The sequence below is a fragment of the Cyprinus carpio genome, unplaced genomic scaffold, assembly GCF_018340385.1.
Source record: "Cyprinus carpio isolate SPL01 unplaced genomic scaffold, ASM1834038v1 S000006503, whole genome shotgun sequence".
Classification (NCBI taxonomy): domain Eukaryota; kingdom Metazoa; phylum Chordata; class Actinopteri; order Cypriniformes; family Cyprinidae; genus Cyprinus; species Cyprinus carpio.
In genome coordinates this window covers 318,713-346,485 of record NW_024879171.1, presented here as the reverse complement: position 1 = coordinate 346,485, position 27,773 = coordinate 318,713, and the positions used below count along the sequence as shown (strand labels likewise).

Here is a 27,773-nt window from a genome sequence, read left to right as displayed (position 1 = left end):
CTATTTGTACTTGTAGTGAATACGCAGGCCACAAGAAGTAATTAGGTGGGTTTTTTAAAATTTTTTGATCACTTTTACTCAGGCCATGCTAGCTGGCAACAAAGGATTCCATTCATTGTGCTAAGCTAAGCTAACGCCGACCCAGTCAAACTAAAACAATGCATGCACTGACAAAAAAATGCATTTGCCCACCTATCTAAATGTAGGAAATAATGTGAATAAGCCCTATTTCAAAAAACGGTGGAGTGTTCCTTTAATGTAAGTTATTGAATGTGTTCAGCATGAAGAGAGTAATCAGGTGTACTAACTTTTATTTTTGTAGAATTAGTGGTTCAGGAGTTTTTACAATTTCAATTTTGAACTACTGGTGGCACTAAATTTCATCATTTTCCTATGTTCCCTTCATAGGCTGCCATAGACTCCCATTGGCCAAGAAGAAGAAGAAAGAAAACATATAGATACAATAGGGGCTACAGCCCTTCAGACTTGGCCCCTAAATTTAATTGTATTGTTTATAAATTACAATCTATGGCTATGATTTTATTAATACAGTTGATTTTATGGTCTCAAGCATTCAGAAATCACACAAAATAAAATTAAGCAGTTTTACTGCGAATACACCATGGTTAATTTTGGTTAGGGTTGTGATGTCCACATGTTTTTGTTGAAGAAATTAAAGAGGCTGTAGCATTTCTATCATAAAAAGTTGGCCAAATTTAAAAATTAAGTGGATATTTGAATTAAATGTTTGGTCATTATTAAACAGGTATTTGATCGTCCTCTAAGTCTGACAACAGCAATTATCAGACCTTTGGTGCCCTTTGCAAGCATTTGTAATAATGTAAATTGTTTATTTTGTATTAATTTATGTATTTTAACAGTTATTCAATGAAACCATATTTAAACCATATATCATATATTGCCTCATAGTTTTTATATAACACATTTGAAGTCATGGAAACTAGAATATTAAGTTAAATGCGTTATTGGTGGTGGTAAAGTTATTACTGATATTAAAACACGTTACTAACATCAACAGTCAAAAAAGTTTCACAGGATTATGAATGTAGTTACCTGGAAGTGATTCATGGGCTTCATCTTGGGGTTTTTTATTTTTCCTTTCTCTGCACCGGACTGCGCTGATGTCTTTTTCCTGATAAAGCCTAGTTGTCCATTAATTATGATGATCATTTGTATCATCAATTGTTTTTTTTGGGAGCAACTGGGATGGTATCCCCCTGGCAGTTGGTGCCCTACACAAACTGCGTACTCTGCATATAGGGAGAGGTGGTACTGACTACAGTAAAACTCTGAAAACAACCCTGGTTTTCTAAAGAACCAAAAAAAAAGTGTTACAAAAAAATAGAAGTGTAAGAGTGTATTGAGTCACATTTTACAGCAGTCTTGTTACAGTGCAATTACACAAGTAAGAAATTAATGTAATGAAAAAATTGTGTACAAAGTAAAGGCAGAGAAGGCCATATACTTACATTATTTTGGAAGAGATTGTTTACATATATCATTGTATCTTGTACAATGTGCTTTAAAGAATTGTGTGTTTGTTTTGCATCACAGGGTTACATGATGTTAAACCAGTGTGAAAGCAACACCTGCACCACCCATCACAACTTTACCATACAGCAGCTCTCACATTAAAAACCAGCATCGTTCTCACACAAACGCTCACTCACTGTACAGACTGCAGAGAAACTTGAGTACGACTACAGGGCAGCATGTCTAATATCGCAAAAGTTCTTTCTAGGAGGCAGGACAGAGCAGAAGGAGTGGGAACAAACAAGAAGTCGATTCCCTTCAACAAGCAGAACTACCAGAGCCTGAAGCAGGAGTGTCTGGCGAAAAAAACCCTGTTCTGTGACCCGACCTTCCCTGCTGAACCCAACTCTCTAGGATACGATGAACTCGGAGAGCAGTCCTCCAAGACCAGAGGAGTGCAGTGGAAGAGACCTAAGGTACTGCAGTGTGTGTTTGCTTTCTTCCACACAGGTGGAGTTAGGTAATAAAAAAAAAAAAAAATATTAAGATAAATATTTAGTCCCTTAAAATTACTTTTGGTTTACCCAATTACTTAAATGCAAAAAAAGTAAATAAAAAGTAGTAAAGTTAATTAAAGAGTAGTTATGTTAATTTAATATAAAATTGTAATATCAATATTAAATAATAAAAAAAAATTATATAAAAATATATATTTTTTTATATGATAAATCATTACCACAAAAAACATAAAAACCTACTATTACTACTATTAAATAATATTTTTCACAAATAACACCAGTTAAGTTAGATGTTACCCCATGAAACATATTTTAAATTATCTATTTTTGTGGTGTACTTATTCTATTGTACTGTATTTCATTCTATTTGTTATATTATATATATATATATATGTATATATATATATATAAATAAATATAGTAATATATATATATATATGCCAAAACCCACAACAACACTGACCAAGCAATAAATATAGTAAACAATAGGATTAAAACAGCAAATTATTTCCATGTTTTTGCCACAAAATTTTGTTTTTTTATGTGCAGTAAGCACATACTCTTTTTCTCCCGCTCTCTCTCTCTCTTACAGACGCACACATTACACTCACACACAGAAATACACACGCACACAGAAATGTGTTGGAAGCGCTTCTCTGACCATTTTATCAGTAAAATGGTTTAGCAACTTTTTTTTAAAATAGAATTAGAATAGTGAGTGCAAAAATACACACCCGAATTGGTGATGCGGCCAAAACGCGAAGCGGAGGTGCACTATTTTCTAATAATTCAACGGCCCATCAACACTTATTCCTTACTTAATGCACAGGTTGTTCCAAGTCAGTTTAATCACTGTTATATATTAATGTGCTGCTTAAATTGATGCACACTAACCAACACACATCACTCACACACACACAGAGAGAGAGAGAGAGAGAGAGAAAGAGAAACATTCTGAACAGACGCACTAGATATGAGCTTCTGTTAATTCACATAAAATACTGCTGTTAACTGAGGCGAAAATTCATAGCCTGTGTTTAACACAAAAATATTTTGTATAGAATAGCATTTATTTAAAATATTTAAATATAGAAATCTTTTCCAATAATGTCTTTACTTCGATCACTTTTTATCAATTTAACACATCCTTGCTGAATTAAAGTATTAATTTCTTTAAAAAAAAAATTGTGACCCCAAAAATTGACCAATAGTGTATATTGTTAGAAAACACTTCGGTAACACCTTGTATGAAGCCTGTATTTATATTACATTATAAGGGTATTCTTAAAGCATTATAATGAATGCATAATGCATGATAAAAACCCATATAATATGTTGTATCTTCTCATGAATATTCATAAGAACAGTTTTAATGCATTATAATATTTACTTATTTGTGGTTATAGCTTTTAAGAATATGATGATTTATAACACACAGTGAACACATTGCATCCACTTAACGATGGATTATATTTCTCATAGTTATAATGGATTATAGGTCTCATTTCTTTCCATGTTACTTTACTTAAAGCAGACAAAGACCACTTATAAGTAATAATAATAATAATAGTTTCTCAAACAACCAGAAGATCAGATCAGATGAATGTGTAATATGACACATTTGCTTTTAACTATTTTAAATAAATGCTGTTTTTTTTTAACCTTTTATTAATCAAAGAGTCCTGAAAAAAGTATCACAGGTTCCAAAAACAAATATTAGACAGAACAGCTGTTTCCAACACTGATGATAATTCCACACTGCTACGACCCTGTTTAGGGACCAACATAAGAAAGCCATTCTAGGAACAATTACCGCAGTGGCCAGGGCAAAAAGTTGCAGAAATGACCAAAAATAGAAAACAGCAAGTAGTGTATTCAAACATAAACAAATCATAAATAAGGACTGGTGAGCTAACTAATTTAAACTATAACTTACTTGAGAGTAAAGACGACTTCCTATCTCCCAAGAAGGAAAATAAACACAGCGGAAGCCTTCCGGGTCAACTCACTTACCCATGCTTTCTATGTGTTCTGTGGTAACTAAACAAACATCATTTACCATCCTAAAACCAAAAGAGAATAAGGAAACACAAGAGCAAAAGCAAACACAAAAACAGAGTTCCCAGGGCAGGCCGCCACTGAAGTGCCAACCGCAGCTCTTAAACAGGCAGAGGCCACCGGTGTTTGTAACCCCATCCAATCAGCACTCGGGAGGCCAAAAAGAAAGAAAGAAAGAGCAGGGGCTGGTAACATGGATATTAGAATGATTTCTGAAGATCATGTGACACTGGAGTAATAATGCTGAAAATACAGCTTTGCAGCAGAAAATTATATTTTAAAGTATATAAAAATAGAAACCATTATTTTAAATTGAAATAATATTTCACAGTATTACATTTTTGTCTGTGTTTTTGATCAAATAAACGCAGCCTTGGTGAGCAGAAAAGAAACTTCTTTAAAAATCATTTAAAATCTTTCTGATCCCTAACTTTTGAACGGCACATACTCTTTTTCTCCCGCTCTCTCTCTCTTACAGAAGCACACAATACACTCACACACAGAAATACACACGTGCACAGAAATGTGTTGTTAGCACTTCTCTGACCATTTTATCAGTAAAATGGTTTAGCAACTTAAAAGCCACATGTCACTTCTCACTAATAAGGGTGCTGTTCCCGAAGATGATGGACCTGCAGTTTCACTTTTAGTAGAAACTCTGCTGAACACTGTTGAGAGATACTCAGACTCAGGTAATTCACACACGCTTAATCCCTCTCCCTCTCTCTAGCTGGGTTTCCATCACCCTGTTTTTATGCACATTTTGAAGTATCGCATGAGAAATAAGTGATGGAAACACTGAATTTAGAATAAAATTGCCTCAATTCGCAAAAAAATAAATCCTTACTAACCAGCGGACCGATCTCATTCCACAGCATCTAAATGTTGTTATGCTCATTTGGAAATGCCTGAGCAAAGTCTGACATCAAAGTATTTCTGTATAATTGCCTCCCAGAACTGTTAACTGTTTGTGCAATATTCCAATTTTGCACATAAGTTAAATTCGCAACTTTAATGATTTAATCTGTGCCATTTTTTGGAATATCTGAAGGCCATGAACCATAGTTCTTAACAGTCACATTTGTTATAATAAGACTAGCCTATTATTAATTACCAGGCCAATAATGATTTTTTTTTTTTTAAATTAATCAATATAGCATTTGTTATGAAGAAACAACTGCCTGCACATTTAGAACCAATAGCTACAACATGCCATAGTTGTAACAAATCTATAGGGAAAATCTATTCCCTTATCTAATATAAATTCTACAAGTTAGACTAAGTTTTACACAATAAATAAGCCTACAATAAAACATGATAATTCTGGTAAAGGTGGTCATGAGTAGTTTAAAAATATTTTAATATATGTTTGTGCTGGTTCAAGACAGTTTTCTTCTCTTTTCATCAGTCTTTTTAGTTTATTTGTCTTTTTAGCTACTTTCTCAATACCATTTTAAAGTGACTAAATAATTCAAATAGATCACATATTTGACAATCAGCTTCGCGATAAGAATGGCTTGCACAAATCTTATCACACTTCTCGAGTGCGCAGGTGAACAAACGCAGAGTATGGTGATCCACGTGCCGCTCATGAACTGCCCTTCAGTCATATTGTGCTGATAACTTCCCCATTCGGTTCTTAAGTAAAGTTAGCGCTTATAAAAGCGCAGAAGGCGCGATTCAGATAACAGGGGGGGGAGGGGGTTGGGGGTGGGATTGTACTTGCTGGTTTTGTTTATTGGGGGATTATACCCCCCCCCCCCCCCATAAACTAGGCCCTTGCATGAGTTATAAGAAAAGCTGAAAGAACAGACTGCAATATGTTTACAGCTTAAAAATAAGGAAAGCGAATCTCCCAACAACAATTGCACTGAAAGTAACTTACAGCTCCTTTATGAAGTGAAGTCACACATGTGAACTAATGATTCAATGGCCCATTCATAAAGTGAGCCGTTTACGTAATTACTGAATGAATCAGCCGTTTGAACAAATCAAATGAATGAATGACTCAATGACTTACTCATAAAGACATTTATGAGTGATCCTACCAATTTTTGTTTATTATTTAGTATCATTTCATAAAAAAAAGATAGTTCGCCCAAAAATGAAGTCTTCATTATTCAACCTCATGTTGTTTCAAACCTGTATGACTTATTTTCTTTTATGGAACATGAAGGTATTTAGAAGAGTGTTGATAACAAAGCTGTTTTGGTTACCAATGACTATCATTGTGTAAATAAAAAATACTGTTTCTCAAATTATCTTCTTTTATGTTCCATCGTTTATGTTAAGTCTTTGTAGCCTAAGGCCCCGTCCCCACGGAGACCGCTACGTCATATTTAGATGTAGAAAAAGAAATTTCTTCTTGGTACTTTTCTTATTTAACAATAATAGCTTTAAATGATCTTTTGGGGCTATCTTCATGGTCAAATTTAATTTGCAATTAATTAGATTAATCACCACACCATGTAATTTTAAATCTATTGACATCCCTATAAGAAAAGTAAATAAAAGAAAAAAAAGTTGATGCAACAAAAAAAAAAAACATTTTTATACAGTAGTTTATCAGAGATGGAAAACGTACTGTTGTCAAGTCACCTTTATTTATATAGTGCTTTTAACAATACAGATAGTGTCAAAGCAACTGTACAACATTAAATAGGAAAACAGTGCATCAATAATGCAAAAATAGTGAGTCAATAATGCAAAAGGGCAGTTTATCATTGAATTCAGTGATGTCATCATACAGCTCAGTTCAAACAGTATCTGTGCAATCAAGTCGACGACATCGCTGGATATTAAGTGTCCCCAACTAAGCAAGCCAGAGGCGACAGCGGCAAAGAACCAAAACTCCATCAGTGACAGAATGGAGAAAAAACCTTGGGAGAAACCAGGCTCAGTCGGGGGCCAGTTCTCCTCTGGCCAGTGGTGGAGCCAGGATGTTTTTATAGGGGTGGCCAGGGAGGGGCCAGCAACCAGTCTGGGGTGGCACAAAAATTTTCACTATTTCAATATAGAAATGTGATTGACTATAATGTATTGGACTGTGATATTTGTGAATTAGATCAAGTAATGCTGAGCGAATATAACAATTTTTGTATTATTCCCCACCTCCAGGTATTTTAATAGTGGGGCTTACTATAGCTTTATTGTTCAGTAAGCTTGGTTCTGGTTCTCAAACCCCCAAAAGCTTGTTCCCCATCACTGCATACTAATTTATGAGACATGCAGATAGTGATAAGAATTGGTTAAGGAAAAAAAAAAAAAGCCAGTAAGTCAACAGCACATAAATGCCAAAATGTAAAATGAGTCATTTTATGCATTTAAATGGTTTCATTTTCATTGTAACAAAAAAAAAAAAGGGGGGGGGGAAATAGTGCATGTTTTCCAGTATAAGTGCACTGTGTTCATATTTACTTGTGCATTAAATTACAAAAAAAATAAAAATAAAAAAAAAAATCCTTCAGCTTGCACCTTATTTTGATCTTGAAATGCACAATATTTTAGTACATGCATTTGAAAGACATTCTTTAATGTGATGCTATACATAAACTAATGCACTAATCGCCTTTTTGGTAGTTTCATGACTTAACTGACGACAGAACTACATTGTATGCTCATAGTTTCTTGCACGCATTATATATGAAGAAGCATTATAGAGCATGCGCCTTGTATTTGCATAAAGTTGAAGAGTAAAACAGCTGCCAGGACAGGAAAGTTTGTTTTACTGACATATAGCCTAACAACATCTCACCAGAATGCAGTTCGCTGTTCTACTGAAGCTCATTTGGCACATATTCCTTTCCGTGCTCGTTTGACTCGCGCCTGGCACTGAGGCGAAGTTGAAGTACACATCTGAAAAGTCTCCCGTTTGATGTGGTCATAAAGAGATATGGTGGTCCCACTCCTTAATAACTGCTTTTTTGTCAATAAAAAAGGACAAAAACAGTTTTCAGAGGGATGCCCCTCAGGCGAACCAGCAGTTCAATTCCAGGCTGCAGCAAAGTCACAGTGTGCAGAGGACGCAACTGGTTCCTGTGTTCTTGTCCCGGTGGTCGTCTGAAACAAGGTCTTTACTGGGGATCTGTCTCTGGGGCTCATCTAGTTATCCTGGTCTCCTCTCATTCAGGGCTGTAGAGGTCCTCTCTAGGTGCTGATCCAGCATCTGGTCTGGATACATATTGGATCTGGTGGCTATGATGACCTCGGAATAAGAGAGAAACAGACTAATATTAGCGTAGATGCCATTCTTCTAATCATGTAGCAAGTACATTGAGTGTTATGGGAAGTGTTCCCAGTTCCGGTTTACCTAATTAATGCAGCCTAAAAGTCCTTTAACGGATTTGGATATTAGAAGCGTATTAGTGTTATGTGTAAGCCAGGTTAAAGAGATGGGTCTTTAATCTAGATTTAAACTGCAAGAGTGTTTCTGCCTCCCAAACAATGTTAGGTAGGTTATTCCAGAGTTTGGGCGCTAAATAGGAAAAGGATCTGCTGCCCGCAGTTGACTTTGATATTCTAGGTATTATCAAATTGCCAGAGTTTCAAGAACGCAGCGGACGTGGAGGACTATAATGTAACAAGAGCTCGTTCAAATACTGAGGTGTTAAACTATTCAGAGCTTTATAAGTAATAAGCAAGATTTTAAAATCTATACGATGTTTGATAGGGAGCCAGTGCAGTGTTGACAGAACCAGGCTAATATGGTCATACTTCCTGGTTCTAGTAAGAACTCTAGCTGCTGCATTTTGGACTAACTGGAGTTTGTTTATTAAGCGTGCAGAACAACCACCCAATAAAGCATTACAATAATCTAACCAATACATCAATAAACAATTAATCAACATACATTCATTTAAAACATATAGCATAGGTTGTAATTTAGATATTTTTGAGATGGAAAAATGCAGTTTTTGCATTTATGTTTGCGTATGTATGTGTGTGTGTGATATGCTCACTATTTACAGCAGCTCAGATCTTGTATTGTTACTGTAGGGTTACTGTTTTGGCCGCAACCCACGCCATATACAACAGAACAGTAAAAGAATAACTAACACTTGCTGCTCTCACACTCTCCAACTCTGAACTCACTCTCCAGTCCATCCTCCCCCCGTGGGACCACCCCCACCCCTTAAAGGGATCAGGGGACTAACAGCTAGAACCAATTATTACTAAATTAACGCTGCTGAACATCATCACATTAACTAGTGTCCTTCAACACTTGTAATAATATTACAATACTTTTTGATACATGTAGAATGTTAAATTTTTACATGTGCTTTTTGCAAAGAGCAAATAGAAGCTATTATTACCATTATATAGTGTAACACTACCACCTCTAAAGCTGGGCTCACACTACAGGAGTTTTAGCCCGATTTAGCCCTGATTTTCCCTTCCTGAGAATCAAAGCAAAAATCTTGTCGAGCACCTCGTTCCGTCCCGATGTTCGGAGTGGATTATCTTGTAATGTGAGGCGTTTAAAGATTGAATCTTGCACCTCCCGATCTGCTCGCACCCAAATCGGGGCCGCCCCAATCATATCAAAAATGTTTGATATTTAGGATTTTAAATCAGGATAATGACAGCTATGATTACGTCAGTACTTTCACAATAGCCCATGTGTGACCGCAAAACTGCTGCTGTATGGGTTCGTAAGGATAGTGGAGATGGAGGAAACTGCTTCTTGACGTTTTGTAGTAACACAACTGCCTTTATAATGTATCTGAAATGTATCACAACTGTAAATCAGTTTTGAACATACCGGGTGAGTGCAGAAAGCTGCTAAGTTAGCAAGCTAGCCAATATATGTAAACATCACTGAAATATCAATGACGATCTGCTGAGTGAGATCACATGAGGCGATACCTCTGGCATGATAATCTTAATACTATCTTGTGGTTCTGATGTGTCATGATTTTCAAATCTTGTAGTGTGTGCATGTTTAAGATCTGAGGGATCTGCAAAGATTCTTCTTATGTGTGTGCTGCAGCCAGATTTCATAATCGGTTAGGATTTTAAAACTCCTGTAGTGTGAGCCTGGCTTACTTGCTCTTACATTGTGTTTTTTTAAAGGAGCTCTACTCAAATCCTCAGTTCATTGTGGACGGCGCTACGCGGACAGACATCTGCCAAGGAGATTTAGGTAAGAAAAGAGCCTTTTTTGATCAGAAAGGTGTTGTTTGCGTGTTAACACAGACAAATATAATAAATATAATCACTATATCAGAAATTATGTCACATATTTGGCTTATATGATACAATTTCTCAAAAACACAATAAATAACTAAGAGTTATCCATCACTGTTAAAAATAAAGGTTGGCGCCCTATGGTTTAATGAAGAACCTTTAACAACCATGGAATCTTTGCATTACACAAAAGGTTCTTCAGTTTATTAAAAAGGCTCTTCTTCACAATAAGAATAAAATAAAAATAAAAAAAAGGAAATAAAGGAAAAAATTGTTCCCTTTTGGAACCTTTATTTAGATTTATCTCTAGTTTTATGATCATAGCACAAATGGTGTAGGTTGAAATACAGGCAAGATTAAGTGGTAAGTGTTTAAGAACCGAGTATGAGTAACAATAAATAGTGATGCTAGCTTTAGAAATTGCTAATTAAAGTTGCCTCACACTACTAAGTGCACATATCTTCTTGTGGTAAAACATATTATGAGACTTGGGAGTGGTTAAAGACCTAACATTAAAGGTTGTAGGCTCACACCCCACAATGGTTAATCCATGGACCATCACCACTGAGCAGGAAACATATGCTCAGGATACTCCTTGAGCAAAACACTGAAGCCTACGTTGATCCTGGAAGACTATATCTGTAATAAGTGCACTGGAAGACAATTTGCACAAAATAATGAGTTTAACACATAAGTATCTAATGACATTTGATATATTTGCAGGTGACTGTTGGTTGCTGGCGGCTATTGCATCTTTGACTCTGGAAAATGAGTTTCTGGAACGTGTAGTTCCACATGGACAGAGTTTTACAGAGAACTATGCCGGCATCTTTCACTTTCAGGTATAAACATACAGTGGGATCAAAACATCTGAGACCACACTGAAGATCTAGAATTAAAAAATCTAAATTAAACCTGGAAGAAAGATTACAATATTTTAGGATTTGGAAAAGCATTACTTAATCTAAATAATATAAATCAAATTTTCACACGAATTCTGAGATAAAGGGGTCATATGATGCAATTTCAAGTTTTCCTTTCTCTTTGGAGTGTTACAAGCTGTTTGTGAATAGATAAAATCCCTAAAGTTGCAAAGACCAAAGTCTCAAACCCAAAGAGATATTCTTAATAAAAGTTTAGACTTGTCCACGCCCTCCTAAAACGCCTCGTTTAAACTCAACCTCACATGTCTATGTCACAATGTGGGATGATTTGCATAACACTGCCCAAATGTCCACGCAAAGAAAGAAGGCATAACTTTGATTCTAGCTGTTGCCACTGCTGCCATGTTGTGGAGACGCTGTGTTTCATTGTAAATGTGGAAATACTTTCTTTGGCCTTACAAAAGAGGACACAACTAGAAATCAGTGGTTAAGTTGTATTTACAATACTGTTCCAGAACAGTTCAACACAAATAATCAAATGTGTGCACCACATTTTATGTTTTCTGATCCTGTTTCCTGATTCTGGGAGAGAAGACTACAATGCCGGCTGTTCTGACTCACAGACTGTAAGTACGTTTACATATGTAAAGGATTTGCCACTGATGATTCAAACGCGAGTTTTGAGCAGTGTAAAGTAGAGCTTGTTGTTTGTCGTTTGTCCGATCACAAATGCAGACATGGTTTGATGTTTACACAGTGCAATGCAACGCAACACGTAAAAAAAAAAAAAACAGTATAAGTCATTATAATCAGTAATTATGGCCCCACTGGATGCAACAAATGGCTTGTTTGTAAGGGGTTTTATTGTTTTTGTCTTGTAGTGCCGGTGTTCTGACCGGGACATGCATCACAGTATGGCAAGGGGCGTAAAATTTCCTTCACACTGTAAGAATTACAGAACCTCAGACACTTTAATCTTCTGAGACATACAATAGACACACAGTGCATTAACATGCAGACATCTGTTCCCACATCTCACTGAGAGAAAATACTGGATACTCCTCTCTCACATATGCATCAGTTCCTTGATCTCCCGAGAAACAAACAATACAAACATTCACGGGCATCTTTGAGACATCCCACAGAGTGGAGGTGCAGGAAACGCCTCTCTCACATATGCACTGGTTCCTCCTCATCCCCTTCCTTTCCCTCACCCATCCTTCCCTTCATCCAGCTCACTCAGAATGGTCAATAGTAGAATATAATGGTCTACATTAATGCAAGTGATATTTACAGTCATGTTTAGTGTCATTTGAATTGTCTCAGGGCGACTGGTACAATGGTCTCAATTTAACAGGATGTAGACTAAAAGTTAATACAGATCCTAAGAGTTAAGAGATATTTTGCTTACTGTAATGGGAGTGCCCTTTCCCAGGGTCTTCCATGTAAATTACCTTCTGTTCCCATTGAGCCACCCAGGTCTGGGATCTGGCTTAATGCAAATTCCAATTGTTAGTTCCTGTCTCCATCTCGGGGATGTTTGTCTTGGTCTGGGGTACTTAAAGAAATGTTGCAAGAGGATCAGGGCGATTCTATAGCCAGAAAGCCCATAATATGGTATGTGCCTCTTCACTCCATATTATGTATTTTCCTAAAGTCAGGTATACATCTTTTACTCTTAGATTCATCTTTGAGAATTTGATGTCTTGTATTAATTTGATATCTCTGAATTGGCTATGTAATTGGCATAATATTTACCTGACTGATAATAATTTCTTATATTTGATTTATTCTGACTCTGAAATTATTTTCTCAAGTAGATTAAGTGAAGGCGTATGTTACTGCAAATCTGCATCCAGGGTTAGTACATACTAGATCTCAGGCTAGATGGAGCACGAGGCCACATCAGGTGAGATTATAGATTTCTGACTAACTGCTTGACTTTAGTTAAGTTGTTATGCAGTTGCATTAACTATGGGGGCTAGACAAAATACTATTGGAGTATTAGCATGGTTTGGGCATATTTCATAGTACTAGCCATAACCTCTGGTTATTGTCTCACTTTATTCAAGTTGTTATATAATTAGATTAATTATAGGGGGCTAGGTAAAACACAATTGGAACAGCATATTTCACAGTGCTAGCCATAACCTCTGGTTATTGTTTTGATCTTTAACTAAGTTGTTACATAGGTGACTGTAGGGGACTAAACAGAACCACTATTTAAAGAATGACAAGCATGAGGCGGTCTATTAAATAGTTAGTCATAACCTCTGACTAATGATCAGACTGGAGAGTTTGTGATCGTGGGGTACAAGTACATCGGCCGGCATGATACACCCTGAGCGACATAGATTCCTATGAGTGAGTAAATATAAAGTAAAGAGTCAACTAGAATAATCAAATGTCAGAATAACAACAGTAATAACTAGAGACATACAATCAATCAATTTGCCTTTCAAACTAAATTCGAGGTCATACTAGAATCGAGTCAGATTAGATAATAAGATGGAGTCAGATTTGAGTTTAACCTAAATTGAATAACTTTGCGTGCTGAAAAGACCGAACACACAAGAAACCTTCAACCTTCGGCCAATCCGAGCACATCTTGCTTTTCAAACCAATGAGCTTTGTAAAAAACTACGTGTTTCAGAAAGTCGGGGCATAGAGGAGAAACAATAATGTACAGTATGTGGAAAAGTTTGTTTTTTTTAAAGAGCAGGGAGGTCATATGGGTTTTTGAAAAATATCTCTTTTGCAGTTTATAATATAGCTATCCTTAAATGAAAACAATCTGCAAAGTTGTTAATCAAAAAAGTGCATGATAAATAAAGATATTGTCTCTCAAAAGAGAGAGTCGGTTCTGAATCGTCTTAACGAGTCGTTATATTGTTGAATCTTTTGCCTGTTACCGGTATACGTCACTGGGTAACACATTTGCACAATCCCCGCCTGCCCGTGAAATCCGAACAGAGTCTGACCTGCCCACAAACACTTCCGCAAGTTAGTGTTTACATCGTGTTTAAGAAGACGCTGTGTTCAAGGACACCACAGAAATACAATTTGAACCTTTTGTTGTGTGCATTTCATTTTACCAAGGACTGATTCTCTGATCTTGGCTTTTATCTTCATTGGCTTCTAATCTTCTTAATTTGGACTAACAAGCTCTCCAAACCACAACCTGTAAGTACGATTGTAAGTACATTTTCAACTGAGTGCTCAAAAAAAGTTTTTGTGCTAATATGTTGCGTATACCTAGTGTAGCTTTAGGTTTCCAGGTAAAGCACAATATTACTGTCTTACTGAAGTAGTTCTGATAATTCGCTGTGAACCCACATTCCTAAGAATGTGTCAATTACTGTATACTGATGTTGCTCTAATAATTCAAGGAATGTAACGTTAGTGTAGCGCACAGACTTTATAATCATTGTGAAATTGCTGTTTATTGTGCTGCACCGGCAGTTATAGCGTTAATGTAGGAGAGACGAGCGAGTGTTGGATTGCTGTGCCTGTGATACAGCTGTTCTGCATTGTGATTACAAGGTAAGACAGAGCGTCTTTTGTTTTGTCTGTCGTTCTTCAAACTTTACAACGGACATGTTTTGGTTTACAAACTATATTGTTTCATCAGTTAGTCACGGCTAACGTATCCACCAAGTGTTCACAGTTTAGCAGCTAAAATTTAGCTGTGGGCACGATTCACTTGCATAAGTGTTTTTGTATTTTACGTCATTATTATAAGAACGGATTGGAGCACTATATTACTGTTTTATGTAAAGTTGCTTTGTCAATGGTTGCACTGGCTAACTGGCTCTCGGACTCCTCTCTGTGCCAATCACAACAGGCTTGGCCAGATGACCAATCAGAGCAGAGTAGGCTTATGGAAGGGAGGGGTTTGCTCTGAAATTATTGGCAAATTACTCTAATATTAAATGTATATTTTGAGAAAATTACAATATTTTCTGACCTTAGATGCATTTAAACCTGTTGTAGGGGACTCCAACACAATATTAGGAGACTTTAAAATACCATATGACCTGCTCTTTAACCTTAAACCACTTAAACACATTTCATTACTCCAAATACACAAAAAAATTTCTTTATAGCAACATCATATGACCCCTTTCATATTAGAATTTATAATAAAAAAAAAACCTCTCTGGTTACAATGTAACCTCGGTTCCCTGAGATGAGGGAACGGGCATTGCGTCAGTGTATGATGCTTGAGGAAACTTCTGTTTACTCTATTACTGAAGCCTGATTTGTTCTTGTTTGTGTTCCTGCACAAACCAATGGTGCTTGAGCCCACCAGAAGGGGAGGAGCCAACCACTATATAAGTTGGCTCAGAGCGCCATTTCATCAGAATCTTTTGACTGAAACGGCAGTCATTGATTCGCATGCAGCTTTATAGCACAGCAACCTACACAACGGTTGTTCCCTTATCTCAGGGAACCGAGGTTACGTAAGTAGCCAGAGCATTTCCTATCGAACAGGACCTCCCGTTGCGTAAGCATATGACACAAGCAAGTGCAGAACAAAGCCGCTCTGCAAGCACAGCCCAGGTGCACTCAACTGAGGACTCCTGTAAGCATAAGCATGTAACTAGTCCCGAGCCATAATGCTGAGGCCTACATAACATGGCCTTTTCCACTTGCAAAGGGGATTAGGCAGATTAAGCAGAAAGAATCCATGCCTGCATGGCAGGGACATTCAAATTATAGAATCACAAATCTTAACAATCTAAATCACCTTAAACCTAGCTTAACACTAGCTACGCAAAAACCAAATAAATAAAACAAGCACTAAAACTTTCAGCACATAGCTGTGACTTGGTTTGAGGATGACTTTACAGTCGTTAGGCCCAAACTCAAGACAAAAAGCACTGACTAAAAATGCGTGCTGGAGCGACTGCAACCCTTGTCCAACAGCTCATGTAAAAAAAGTTAGCATGTGGGACACGTCACAAGAGGATGTGTCCAGGCAGCGTGCTCGGCACCAATCATTAAAGACCAACCTTTTAAGGGTGCAATGCCTTCTGTCGAGGGGCCAAACATGAAGGCTCCACAGCTCTGGCTGGGGATGCCAAATCAAGCTCTTCACTTGTGAGAGAAGGTCCTTTCTCAGTGGTATTAGCCACAGAGCTTCTGACAGCAGCTGGATCAACTTGGAGAACCAGACTTGGTTCCTTCAGAGTGGGGCTACCAGGAGGACTGAGCACCCGACTTCCCTGACCCGTCTGATGACCTGAGGGAGCAGGGCTATAGGAGAAAATGTGTACAGGCTGGCACTGGGCCAATCATCAAGAAATAAATTGGGCAGTGAATGTTGTCTTCTGAGGCAAAAAGGTCTACCTCTGCCCTCCCAAAAACAGACCAGATCATTTCAGCCATCTGAGGATGTACTCTCCATTTCCCTGGAGATACTTTGTCTGTGGACAGCATGTCTGCCCCTTGGTTCAATCTGCCTGGCATGTGAACCACTTTGAGTGAGAGTAGTTTGCTCCATGCCCACAACAGGAGGCATCGAGCCAACCTGTGAAGGAAGAGTGACCTTAGACCGCCTTGTTGATTAATATAGGCTACCACTGTCGTGTTGTCTGTCTGGTCCAGGACGTGGTGCCCCATTAAGGCTGGTAGGAAGGTTTTTAGGAGCAGAAAAACTGCCATCATTTCAAGGCAGTTGATGCGCAAGTGCTGCTCCAGGTTTGACCAGGAGCCGAATGCCGGTTTGCCCTCATACAGAGCTCTCAGAATCCCAGTTGGAGGCATCTGTCATAACCATCTTCCATCTTGAGGTCATTCCCAACAGGACGTCTGTTTGGAACAGGCGAGAGGATTTCCAGGGGACCACAGCTCTGATGCAACGGTGGGTTACCCTGACATACGATCGGCCCAGGTGCCAGACGTGGGGCAAGACTTGGGCTTTCAGCCAGTATTGAAGGGGCCTCATGTTAAGCAGTCTCAAAAGAATCGCAGAGGAAGCAGCCACCATGAGGCCGAGCATCCTCTGGAAATCCTTAAAGGGACATGAAGTCCCTGGCCTGAAACACCGCTATACACCGCTCAAAATTCACAGAGAGATCTCTTGTAAAACACACTCTCACATCAGAAAAAACTATAAAATTCCCCACAAAAACAACACACTCTCCCCGAGACAAAAAAAACTCTTAAAATAAATTTGAAAATAAATTTTCAATCCAAGACACTGTAGGTGGCTGAGCAGTAGCAACCTGTGAGTGATGAGTTCCCATTCTGATCTGGCTAGAATCAGCCAATTGTCATGGTAGTTCAGGATGTGGATTCCCATCTGCCTCAGAGGGGAAAAGAGGCATGTCCATGCACTTAGTATAAGTGTGAGAGGTAAGAGACAGCCCGAATGGCAGGACTGTGTGTTGATAGGCCACTCCCTCAAATACAAATCTCAAGAACGGTTTGTGATAGGGGACTATTTGGATATAAATATTTGTCTGAGCCTGCCATCTCTCTTGGGAACAAGGAAGTAGCGGCTGCAGAAGCTTGACTCGCTGTTCGTTAAAGGAACCACTTCTACGGCTCCTTTTGCAAGCAATGTCAGTGCTGCGTGCATTCTCCTTTGATCCACCTAAAAAGATCAAACTGCTCAATGCAAATGAGGGGCACTGATCTTCACGTGTGAAACACACTGGCAGATCAAAGTGCTGTGGGGAGAGTGAAGCATGCAGGCGTGTGATCACTCAAGCCTGATCGCTCAACCCATGTTTCTTCCTCCAAGGCAGCCAGGAGGGGTGAAGCGAGAGAGTGGGAGGGGCGAGATCGCTTTCATTAAAGAAAGCAATCCGCAAGTGAAGCAGGAACAGACCTAATGCTTTTGGAGTGAAAGCAGTCTATGTCAGTGAGTGGAGCCTAGTGTGACACTGTCAGTGATACAGAAACATCAGTGAGAGCATTTTAGGAGAAACAGGAGAGCAGGGCTGCCTTCATTGAAGAAGGCGCCCCGTGAGTGGAGAAGAGCGGGACACCTTCTCTGTGTGGGCACTGCACAGACAGGCGACACACTCACTGTGCCCTTCAACGTTACTAGAAAATTTGTTCAGAAATTTGCACTTTAGAAGCGCCGGATGGCCACAGGGGTGCGAGCTGTAGGCTGTGCTTCTTCCTTCTTCAGCTTCTTGAACGCAGAGTCAGCGAAGAGGTGATCTTGTTGAAGGAGAAAAATTCTGATGAAAGAATGAGAAGAAAAATTCTGAAGGAGAAAATTTTTGATGAAATGCCGCTCTGAGCCGACTTATGTAGCAGTCAGCTCCTCCCCTTCTGGCGGGCTCGAGCACCATTGGTTTGTGCTGCTACACAAACATGAACAAATTAGGCTTCCGTAACAGAATAAACAGGAGTTTCACCAAGCGTCATACGCTGACGCAATGGGAGTTCCTGTTCGATGTTCATATAACATAAAAAAATGCAAAATGACATATTTTCACTAGTGATCTCAGACTTTTGGACATCAGTTGAGTATGTATAACTTTAAATATTCCAATGATAAATGAAAGGGACAATGTCAGACTGTTTGGTGTTGTTCTCGTCTCTTCAGTTCTGGCAGTTTGGTGAATGGGTGGATGTGGTCATTGATGACCGGCTGCCCACCAGAGATGGGAAGCTGCTGTTTGTTCATTCAGCCGAGGGCTCTGAGTTCTGGAGTGCCCTGTTGGAAAAGGCCTATGCAAAGTAAGTGTGTGTTTATTCGTATTTTACCTGCTACTACTTACCTGAACTGTACTGCTTAACAAAATCTACTGAGTCATCCGAAACGCTTGGTAAACACTGTGCCAAACCACAGCCTAGAAAACACATAATGTTCATACAACATGTCACATATCCATGACATGACCAGCGGCGCTGATTTCTCCTGTATTTTGAGCTAAACAGCTCATATGAAGCTCTGACGGGAGGCCGGGCCACTGAGGGTTTTGAGGATTTCACTGGAGGCATCGCTGAGAGCTATGAGCTGAGCAAAGCTCCTCCACACTTGTTTAAGCTCATGCAGAAAGCACTGACGCTGAGATCATTAATGGCCTGCTCCATTTCTGTGAGTCTCATTCCACTTCTCTTGGCTTTCTTTTCACATCATTTATTTCTCCAAGGCAAGAAAAAATTGTGTATAAATATATTATACTTAATAAGACTTTAGATTAATATTCTAGTGGATCTATGGTCTAGTTAATGTGGAAATATCAATTGTTAGCTCACTTGTAGCTCAAACTAAATACCACAAGTTTCAAGTGGGACTTTTGTTTTTAGGCTTATAATGATATTGATTAATATTTTGAAGCTCATAACTATTATATTGTCCAATATGCAGTTTAATACATTTAGTAACAAGTAAAATAACAAGCAATAATATAATAACACCAATAAAATAAGACCCCCAACATAATACCACACTCACCTTTCCAAAAAAACCCTTTTTAAAAAATAATCTTTTAAAAATAACCCTCTCTCTCTCCCCTCTCTCTCTCTCTGTAAAACATTTTTTTTCTTAAATTATTTTCATATTGCATATTTTTCCTATTATAATTTTTGTTTTGAAAGTATGGTAAATACTGGTAAAATGTACCAACAATAATCACATTTAAAAATATACACTATTTGATATACCATAAAAATAACAGGTAGCCATTACAAAAATATAACAAACACTACAATCAAAACATAGTAGCCTACCAAAATTGTATTAACAGTAGAAGTGAAATCTTATTGTAGTCTTCAAATCTGGGTACTGTTTTATATTTTAAAATCACTTACAGATAAAGTTTGGTCCCATCAGGCTAATGACAGTCACGACTTTTACCGCTGTAAGCAGTTTCTTTTCTTTTGTTTTCACTAGAGATCTTTGCAACACACATTACATTACTTATTTCATGGCACACTTGTTTTATGCGTTTTTGGCGACACCTATTGTCGTGGGTGTCTTATTGATATGTCAAAGTATAGACCCTGAATATAAGACACGTATTTTTTCAGATGTATTTTCAAGGAAAAAAAACATTATCTTATATTCGGGTCAATACGGTAATAAGTAGAGAGAAACAATCGCTGGTTAAATAAAAAGTTATAATAAGTGGAGAGAAACAATCACTGGTACGCAGGAACAAACCAGGAAATCCAAGAAAAGGGCATCTACAGCAGAGCAACAACTAGTCTCTGCCTTAGACATCACGCCCACGGACCATTGGCTGAAAGTTTGATGCGTATCGCACACAAAATTGGAAACACTTCAGGAGTTTCAAAGTCATCATCATTGAATAATACAAGATTTCCAGGACCACCTGGAAACAATGATGCCATGATGCCAAACCCCCTTATGGAATGAGAAAGTCCTAGTGTTTACAAATGTGACAATAAGCACTTATCAGGATCAACTAAACACTGTTTTTCAAAATTATGTGAAATATTTAAAGTTTACAGCATAGAAACATTAAAATATATCCAAGAGTTTAACACACCAGTCTGTTATTGTGGGGACATTTCAGTTCTGATTGAGATACTAAATTACACAAACAGTAAATGAATCTTAACCCACTACATATTAGAATTAGATTCTAGTGGGAAACACAAATATAACAATAACTAAAAAAATAATAACTAACATTAAAAAATTATTTATAAATATAAAAAAAAAAAAAAAAAATAATATTTATTTATATATATATATATATATATATATATATTACATTGTTATGGTATGTATATATATATATATACTATATAACTATTGGAAAAAAACATAATTATGACTGATACGGCTACGCGCTGGAATGAGGACAAAAAGAACACACAATGAAGATATTCTTAATTCTTTAATATAATTCCACAGGGAAGGAAACATCCACACACCATGGTGTGACAATGATAATGACTTTGGACACCAAATAGCTCCCATTATAGAATCACCCATTATACCAGATAATCTCGTTCTGCGTTCACACAGAGCACTGATAGTTTTATAACTTCTCATACCAGAACAAATTTACAGGTATTTCTGAAAAGGTTCTGTTCACACATGATCTCTTAACAGTAATTTACCACTAAAGACTGTATGTGTGAAAGGGGTTAATGACAAAATAGCAAAGAAACAATAGGGAAATACATTTCAAAATAAGAGTACAAAACACAAGATGGGAGCACAGGCCAGGATTATGAAAGATTTAAAATAACTGTTTTATATTTGTAGATATTTTAAAATGTAATTTATACCTGTGATTCCTTTTCAGCGTCATTTCGCCAGTCTTCAGTGTCACATGATCTTTCAGAAATTGTTCTAAAATGCTGATTTGCTGCCCAATAAACATTTTTTGTACTATTTACATTGTTATCGCACTAACAAGGAGGCTAAAGACTGCAGCCACTAGCGTCAGACACTAGTGTGCCTCTTGAGATCAGGGCAGTGAGGTTTACCTGCACAGCACCTACCCACTGGCCTCCGTTACAACAGGCCAAATATGGCTATATATCAGCCTGTTTTATTTATTGGATTGATACTGATAACTTTAAAAAGTAATTTTAAATGGCTGATACAACACCTGATATGTTATGCATCATTCCTAATAAAAAAATAAATATAAATAAAAAACAATTATTTTGTTATCATGTGGGAAATGCAGATTCAATCCTGATCTTCTAATGTTTTTTATCATTAAAAATGTCTAAGTCCAGTTCGCAGGACACTGAGACGAAGACGAGTCTGAAGCTGGTGAAGCGTCATGCCTACTCCGTCACAGGCGCAAAGGAGGTAAGAAACCGGCACTGACAGGGAAGTATGGATTTGATAGGAAAAAACACTGAAGGAGCTCTTATGACTGTTTGCCTACAGGTTCATTCTTACGGCCGTCTGGTTCAGCTGGTGCGTTTCAGGAACCCGTGGGGTCGGGTGGAGTGGATAGGCCCTTGGAGTGACAAGTGAGTTTCCCTAAACAGATCTTGCACCTTCAACATCAGTCCTGGGAGTCCTGTAAAATATGCCTTTTTCAGTTCCGAAGAGTGGAATAGCGTCCAACCTGAGGAGAAAGCTAAACTGGTTTATTCAGCTGAAGATGGAGAGTTCTGGTAAGAGAACTTGAGCTTTTAACCCTCAACAAGGTAACAGATATGTTGACAAGTACTAAGGAATCTTCCTTGACCTGTCAGGATGGCGTATTCAGACTTCATACAGCAGTTCTCGAGGTTGGACATCTGTAATCAGACTCCAGACGCCCTTTCAAACGCCACTGTGAGCCGCTGGAACTACAGCCAGTTTGAAGGTGACTGGAGGGTGGGATCCACCGCAGGGGGCTGCAGCAATAATACAGGTAAATCAAATCAAACACAGTGTGCTTGAAACTAAATTTAGTTAAAAGCTTTTTTTTTATCAACCATCTGACCTTTGGTTCCTTTTTCCAGCTACATTCTGCTCAAACCCTCAGTTTGTAATCAAGCTGGAGGAGGAAGATGATGATCCTTACGATGGCGAGGATGGCTGCACGATCCTAGTGGGTCTGATGCAGAAAGATTTTCGTAAAGACAAGCGGATTGGACGAGAACCGAACGCCATTGGCTTTACTATCTACAAGGTGACTGGTTCTGTACAATCAGTAATACTGTTAGTACTAGAGGCAACGTTACCATCAACACCACAAACAACATCACAACCAGCGGTGCCACCGACCCTGCAACCATATTTTTAGCAGTCTTAGTTTCAGAGATGTTTTTCTTATTATTTTCAATATTAAAGTCAATAAAAAGCCATGAACTTAAGCTACCTGCTCCAAGATGAATCACAGTGTTTTAAACTTTGATTTAAAGCAATTCTCTTGAGGATTCATGATTAGTGTTGTTCTTCATCTGGAGTTTGGCTTAAGATTTTTTTTCCTTTAAATGAAGCTGAAATATTGATTAATAACCTCTGAGCTCATGGTAGATCTGTCTTGAAATGTTACTACTACTACTAATAATAATACAAATTATCTATGGAGAAAATTTATGTGATTCTACTTACAGAATTTTTTCAAAAACACTTTTCCTTTGACATAACTATCAATATTACAACTAATTAACATTCTTTTTGTGGTTAAATTATATGAACATTGTACATTGAATTATATCATTTGTTTTTGTGTTTTTCAGGTTCCAGATAAGGTGTGTATCATATCTGAATGGTTTGTACATAAGAGTAGTTGGACATCACCAATGTTATGATAAGGAGCCCCTGAAAGGACAAAAAAAAACTGGTAGGAAGAACAATTATTGCAAAACTTTTGTGCAGAATTTCTCTGTGAAATGCTTTGTTTCTCAGTGGAACACAATTTTAAAAAATAGATGGGAAGAAAAATGATTGCAAAACATTTGTACAAAGTTTCTCTGGGGAATGCAAATGATTAGCGAGAGAATAAAAAGATTCTCAGGGCAACACAATACTTTTGCGAGATAACTTCTGCGACTGGATGCAAAAGCATTAAAATGTAATTACTCCTTCCATTTAATGTTTTTCCATCACCTTGTCCTTCGTAGGATACATTTATATGAAACAACCTTTGCAAGTTTTGAGAAGCCATTACATCCATTTGTGTTTGTGTTGCAGTTAAAGGGTTGCAATAACGTTCATCTTGGTCCTGATGTATTGCTGCATCAGCGGTATACTGCACGGAGCAACCCCTTCACCTACAAGCGAGAGGTGATTGAGCGCTTCAAACTGCCTCCGGGTGAATACGTCATCATCCCTTCCACTTACGAGCCGCATTGTAACGGAAGATTCATACTGCGCGTGTTCACAGAGAAAGAGGCTGCTGCCAGGTTTGTCACAAGTGTTTTTATATTTCAACTAAAAAAAAAAAAAACAAAACAAAAAAACATGAAATTATGTAGTTCCAGTTTCAGACCCCATGGTGATGGTGTTGCACAGGTTCTGTTCTGCCTAGAATGGATCATTACACTAAAACATCTGTTTGTCTGACAAATAAATCATAACTGTACTCTAAATGTTCTTATATTTGCATGATGGATGTTTTTGACTCTTGTCATTGCAGCCCGATGGATGTGGAGATCAGTGCAGATGTGGAAAAGGTGAATTTATCATTTACAAACATAGTGTGTATCATTATTATTATTATTATTATTATCATTAATATTTAAAAGAAAGATGTTTATATAAATTCAGATATATAACCATATAAAATAAAAAAAATTCAATCATTTTTAAAAAGTTTTTTTCTTTCCCAGCAATACATATCTGATAGTGATGTGGGTCCACATTTTAAACAACTTTTCATTCAGTTTGCTGGAAATGTAAGTCATTTTTAATGTAAGGCTGGTCATTTTCAGTTCTGGGTCATTATCATTATCACACATGATCTTTTCTTCACTCTGCAGGACTCAGAGGTGTCTGTGTTTGAACTAAAGCAGATCCTGGACAGTGTTATCTCCAAACGTAGGAAAACAAACTCTCCCATATGTGTGTGTGTGTGTGTGTGTGTGTGAGTGTGTGTGTGTGTGTGTGTGTGTGTGTGTGAGTGTGTGTGTGTGTGTGACCCTGGACAACAAAACCAGTCATAAGTCAGTGGATGGGCAAATTTGAATCAGTAGCCAACAACACATTGTATGGGTCAAAATTAAAGATTTTTCTTTTATGCTTTAAACTTTAAAGATGATTTTCTCAGTATTTAGATTTTTTTGGCACCCTCAGATTCTCTCAATATTTAATATATCTCTCAATGTTTCAAATAGTTGTATCTCGACCAAATAATGTCCTATCATAACAAACCATACATCAATGGAAACCTTATTTATAATTTATATAAATCTCAATTTCCAGTCAAGGGTCACACACACACACACACACACATATATATATATATATATATATAAAGAAAAGAAAGTGCCTTGAAATTGAAATTCTGTGATTTTAGTTCTTACAATGTTTGGTGGTATTTCACGCAGGAACTGATGTGAAGACCGATGGATTTAGTATGGAAACCTGTCGCCACATCATCAGTCTGTTAGATGTATCCGGATCATTTTTTTTTTTTTCATTTCATTTTGAAAATATTTCTTTTAATTTTAAATTTTTATGATTTAATTAATTATTAGCTTTTTATCAATTCAAAGTTTCCTCACAAATCTCCAGTTTGTATTTTAATCACAGATAATCTAAATGTTTTAATTATGGATTAATATTCTCAACAGGGTCCTTTCAACCAAATTAATCATCATAACCCTGTTCTAACCCTTAACCTCAGTCCAGAGAAATGGGAGCGGCAAACTCGGCTGTGTGAAGTTTCACATACTGTGGATAAAGATCCAGAAATACTTGGTATAATATATTTCTTGGTGTAAATTAAAGATAAATAAAAACTCTATCTAATATTAGACAATAATCAATATGGTACAGATCTATTGTGCATCCCTACCACAGAGCAACAACTATGTGGCCATTAAGTTCTGAAAAATTCTACAATTTATTTAGTGTTAAATACAGAATGTGTATTTTCTGTCATACCTGACCAGGAGGTTTTTAAGAAACATGATAAAGACAACTCAGGCACTATGAGCTCCCATGAGATGAGAGATGCGGTCAAAGAAGAAGGTAAAGAGTCAATGGCCCATTTCACACAGTAATACCAGTAAAATGCCTTAAAACTAGCGGAATGTCTTTACTGGTAAATACAAAAATCCCAGAGCCCTGCAGGGTTTAGATTCAACCCTTATTAAACACATCTGATCCAACTAATCAAGTCCTTCAGGTTTATTTGAAAACTGGAGCAGGGTTGGAACAAAACTCTTTAGGGCTCCGGCCCTCCTGGAATTAATAGTAATTTAGTAATAGTCTTAAGAGTAATTTACTAGTAAAGACTGTATGTGTGAAAGGGGCTTATGTTAAGTCTAAACATTGAGGACACTATAGTCATTCATTTCTTCTAAAAGTGGTCATAATAAGCATTAGTGGTTTGCTTTTCTTCCCAGGGTTCCAGCTGAACAATGACGTTCTTCAGGTGATAATCTCACGATATGCCAATCAGCAGTACACCATTGACTTTGATTCCTTCGTTGGCTGCCTGATTCGCCTGGAAATGCTCTTCAGTAAGTTTTGCTGAAGATTATCCAGTTCAATGTCTTAAATTACAGTAAATAAATTACTATAACCAAAAATTATGAGGATGGTTTACTGTAACGGTTTCATCTGTGCTCTGTGCAGAAATGTTTAAAGCGTTTAATAAGAAGAACACCGGGAAAATTGAGCTGGATATCCTGCAGGTGATGCACAAGTGTGAACGTGGATTAAGATTTCTGTATTTTCTCAGTGTAGTGTTATCATTTACAGATGTGTGGCTTGGTGTTTTGCAGTGGCTCTGCTTGGCCCTCGGTTGAAAATCCACTCACCATAACTGCATCAGAAGTCTGTTCATTTTCTGCAGCTGAACTGAAGAGGATGCAGCATACCTGGAATACCCAAGAGTGAAATCAACCAAGAACGGGTATTATCCAAACTGGGAATTGCTTAAAAATTTTAATTTGTTGATATTGCTTATCTGCTGATAAATTGGCTATAATGAAGATGACTTAATCATGTTTCATATTTGCAAAATTTTTATTATTTTATGTCTAAAATTACCGCTACCATAGTTTCCATCAAAATAGCATAGTACATTGTTTCCACTGTAAAAATCATGAATTAATATATTGAATCATAACCGCCATTGGAGTGTACTATATTGGAGGGTGTAAATTCAAGGCTTCATTAATCTAAATTCCTCTAAGACCAGTTTCATGCAAAAATTCATTAATACCTTTACAACTTCAATCTGAGGATTATTTATTCATAAAATACCTTTAATATCCCATTTCCTTGCTAATTTGATGATGCATTATTAAAAAATTTTCCCTCTCTCCTTTATATTTCCTACAGTTTAGTAGAACATTCTCTAAATTTTCTTTGCATTTACAAACCTCACATTTATCAGTGTTCACTTTACTCATAAGAAATCATGTATTAAGTCTTGTGTGTCCTAACCATAGTCTTGCATACCTGATTTCTTCTCTTCTGTTTTTACAATTAATAGTTTTAAATGTAATTAGTTTTTGAATACTGTTATATTTTCCAAATCTTTTGTCAGTGATTATCTATATTTTGATTTTTATAAGGGAAATCTCTATTTTGTCATTATGATTTAATGCTTTTTCACTAATTTGTCAGCTAGTATGTGCTGGTATCCAACAGAATCGCACATCTATTCGTAATTTTTCAAAGTTTAGCAGTGCTGTGTAGATTTCTATTAGAATGTCATCTCTAGCGGTTTATTAATACTCTGTATGCTGTTTAATCTGAATAAAATACAACTCTGTCTGGTTTGACTTCCTCCACCGATATAACTCCATTACACACTCCACACTGCATCCTCAATTTTCAGTTTTACTTCACATGTATACAATTTTGTCAATAAGTACAAGCAGTCAGATACATGAACTGAACCTTTAATTTTACCTGCTCAAAGAAAACACGCTTCTTGAATGTATCAAACAAACAAAACTCAAGTCTGGGCACAGACGACATCAGGAGCATTTAGAACAAATACACAAAAGTAAACACTAAACGTGCATAATGCAGGGAGTGTACTTTAGTACGTATATA

At 37.2% G+C, this 27,773-nt stretch overlaps 1 protein-coding gene across 1 annotated transcript; it reads left to right on the top strand.

Annotated features, from left to right (window-relative positions):
* The first annotated feature begins 1,495 nt into the window (after nucleotides 1–1,495).
* Nucleotides 1,496–27,496, top strand: LOC109070306 (calpain-2 catalytic subunit-like). The gene is made up of 21 exons (XM_042754380.1): nucleotides 1,496–1,970; nucleotides 10,143–10,212; nucleotides 10,980–11,098; nucleotides 18,708–18,840; nucleotides 19,033–19,202; nucleotides 21,825–21,905; nucleotides 21,987–22,072; nucleotides 22,145–22,219; nucleotides 22,301–22,461; nucleotides 22,553–22,722; nucleotides 23,276–23,287; nucleotides 23,730–23,941; nucleotides 24,175–24,211; nucleotides 24,368–24,433; nucleotides 24,518–24,575; nucleotides 25,085–25,149; nucleotides 25,389–25,457; nucleotides 25,652–25,730; nucleotides 26,108–26,224; nucleotides 26,340–26,398; nucleotides 26,489–27,496. Exons 1-21 carry the CDS (start codon nucleotides 1,734–1,736, stop codon nucleotides 26,510–26,512), a joined length of 2,100 nt encoding a protein of 699 aa, XP_042610314.1. The 5' UTR covers nucleotides 1,496–1,733; the 3' UTR covers nucleotides 26,513–27,496.
* The last annotated feature ends 277 nt before the right edge of the window (nucleotides 27,497–27,773 follow it).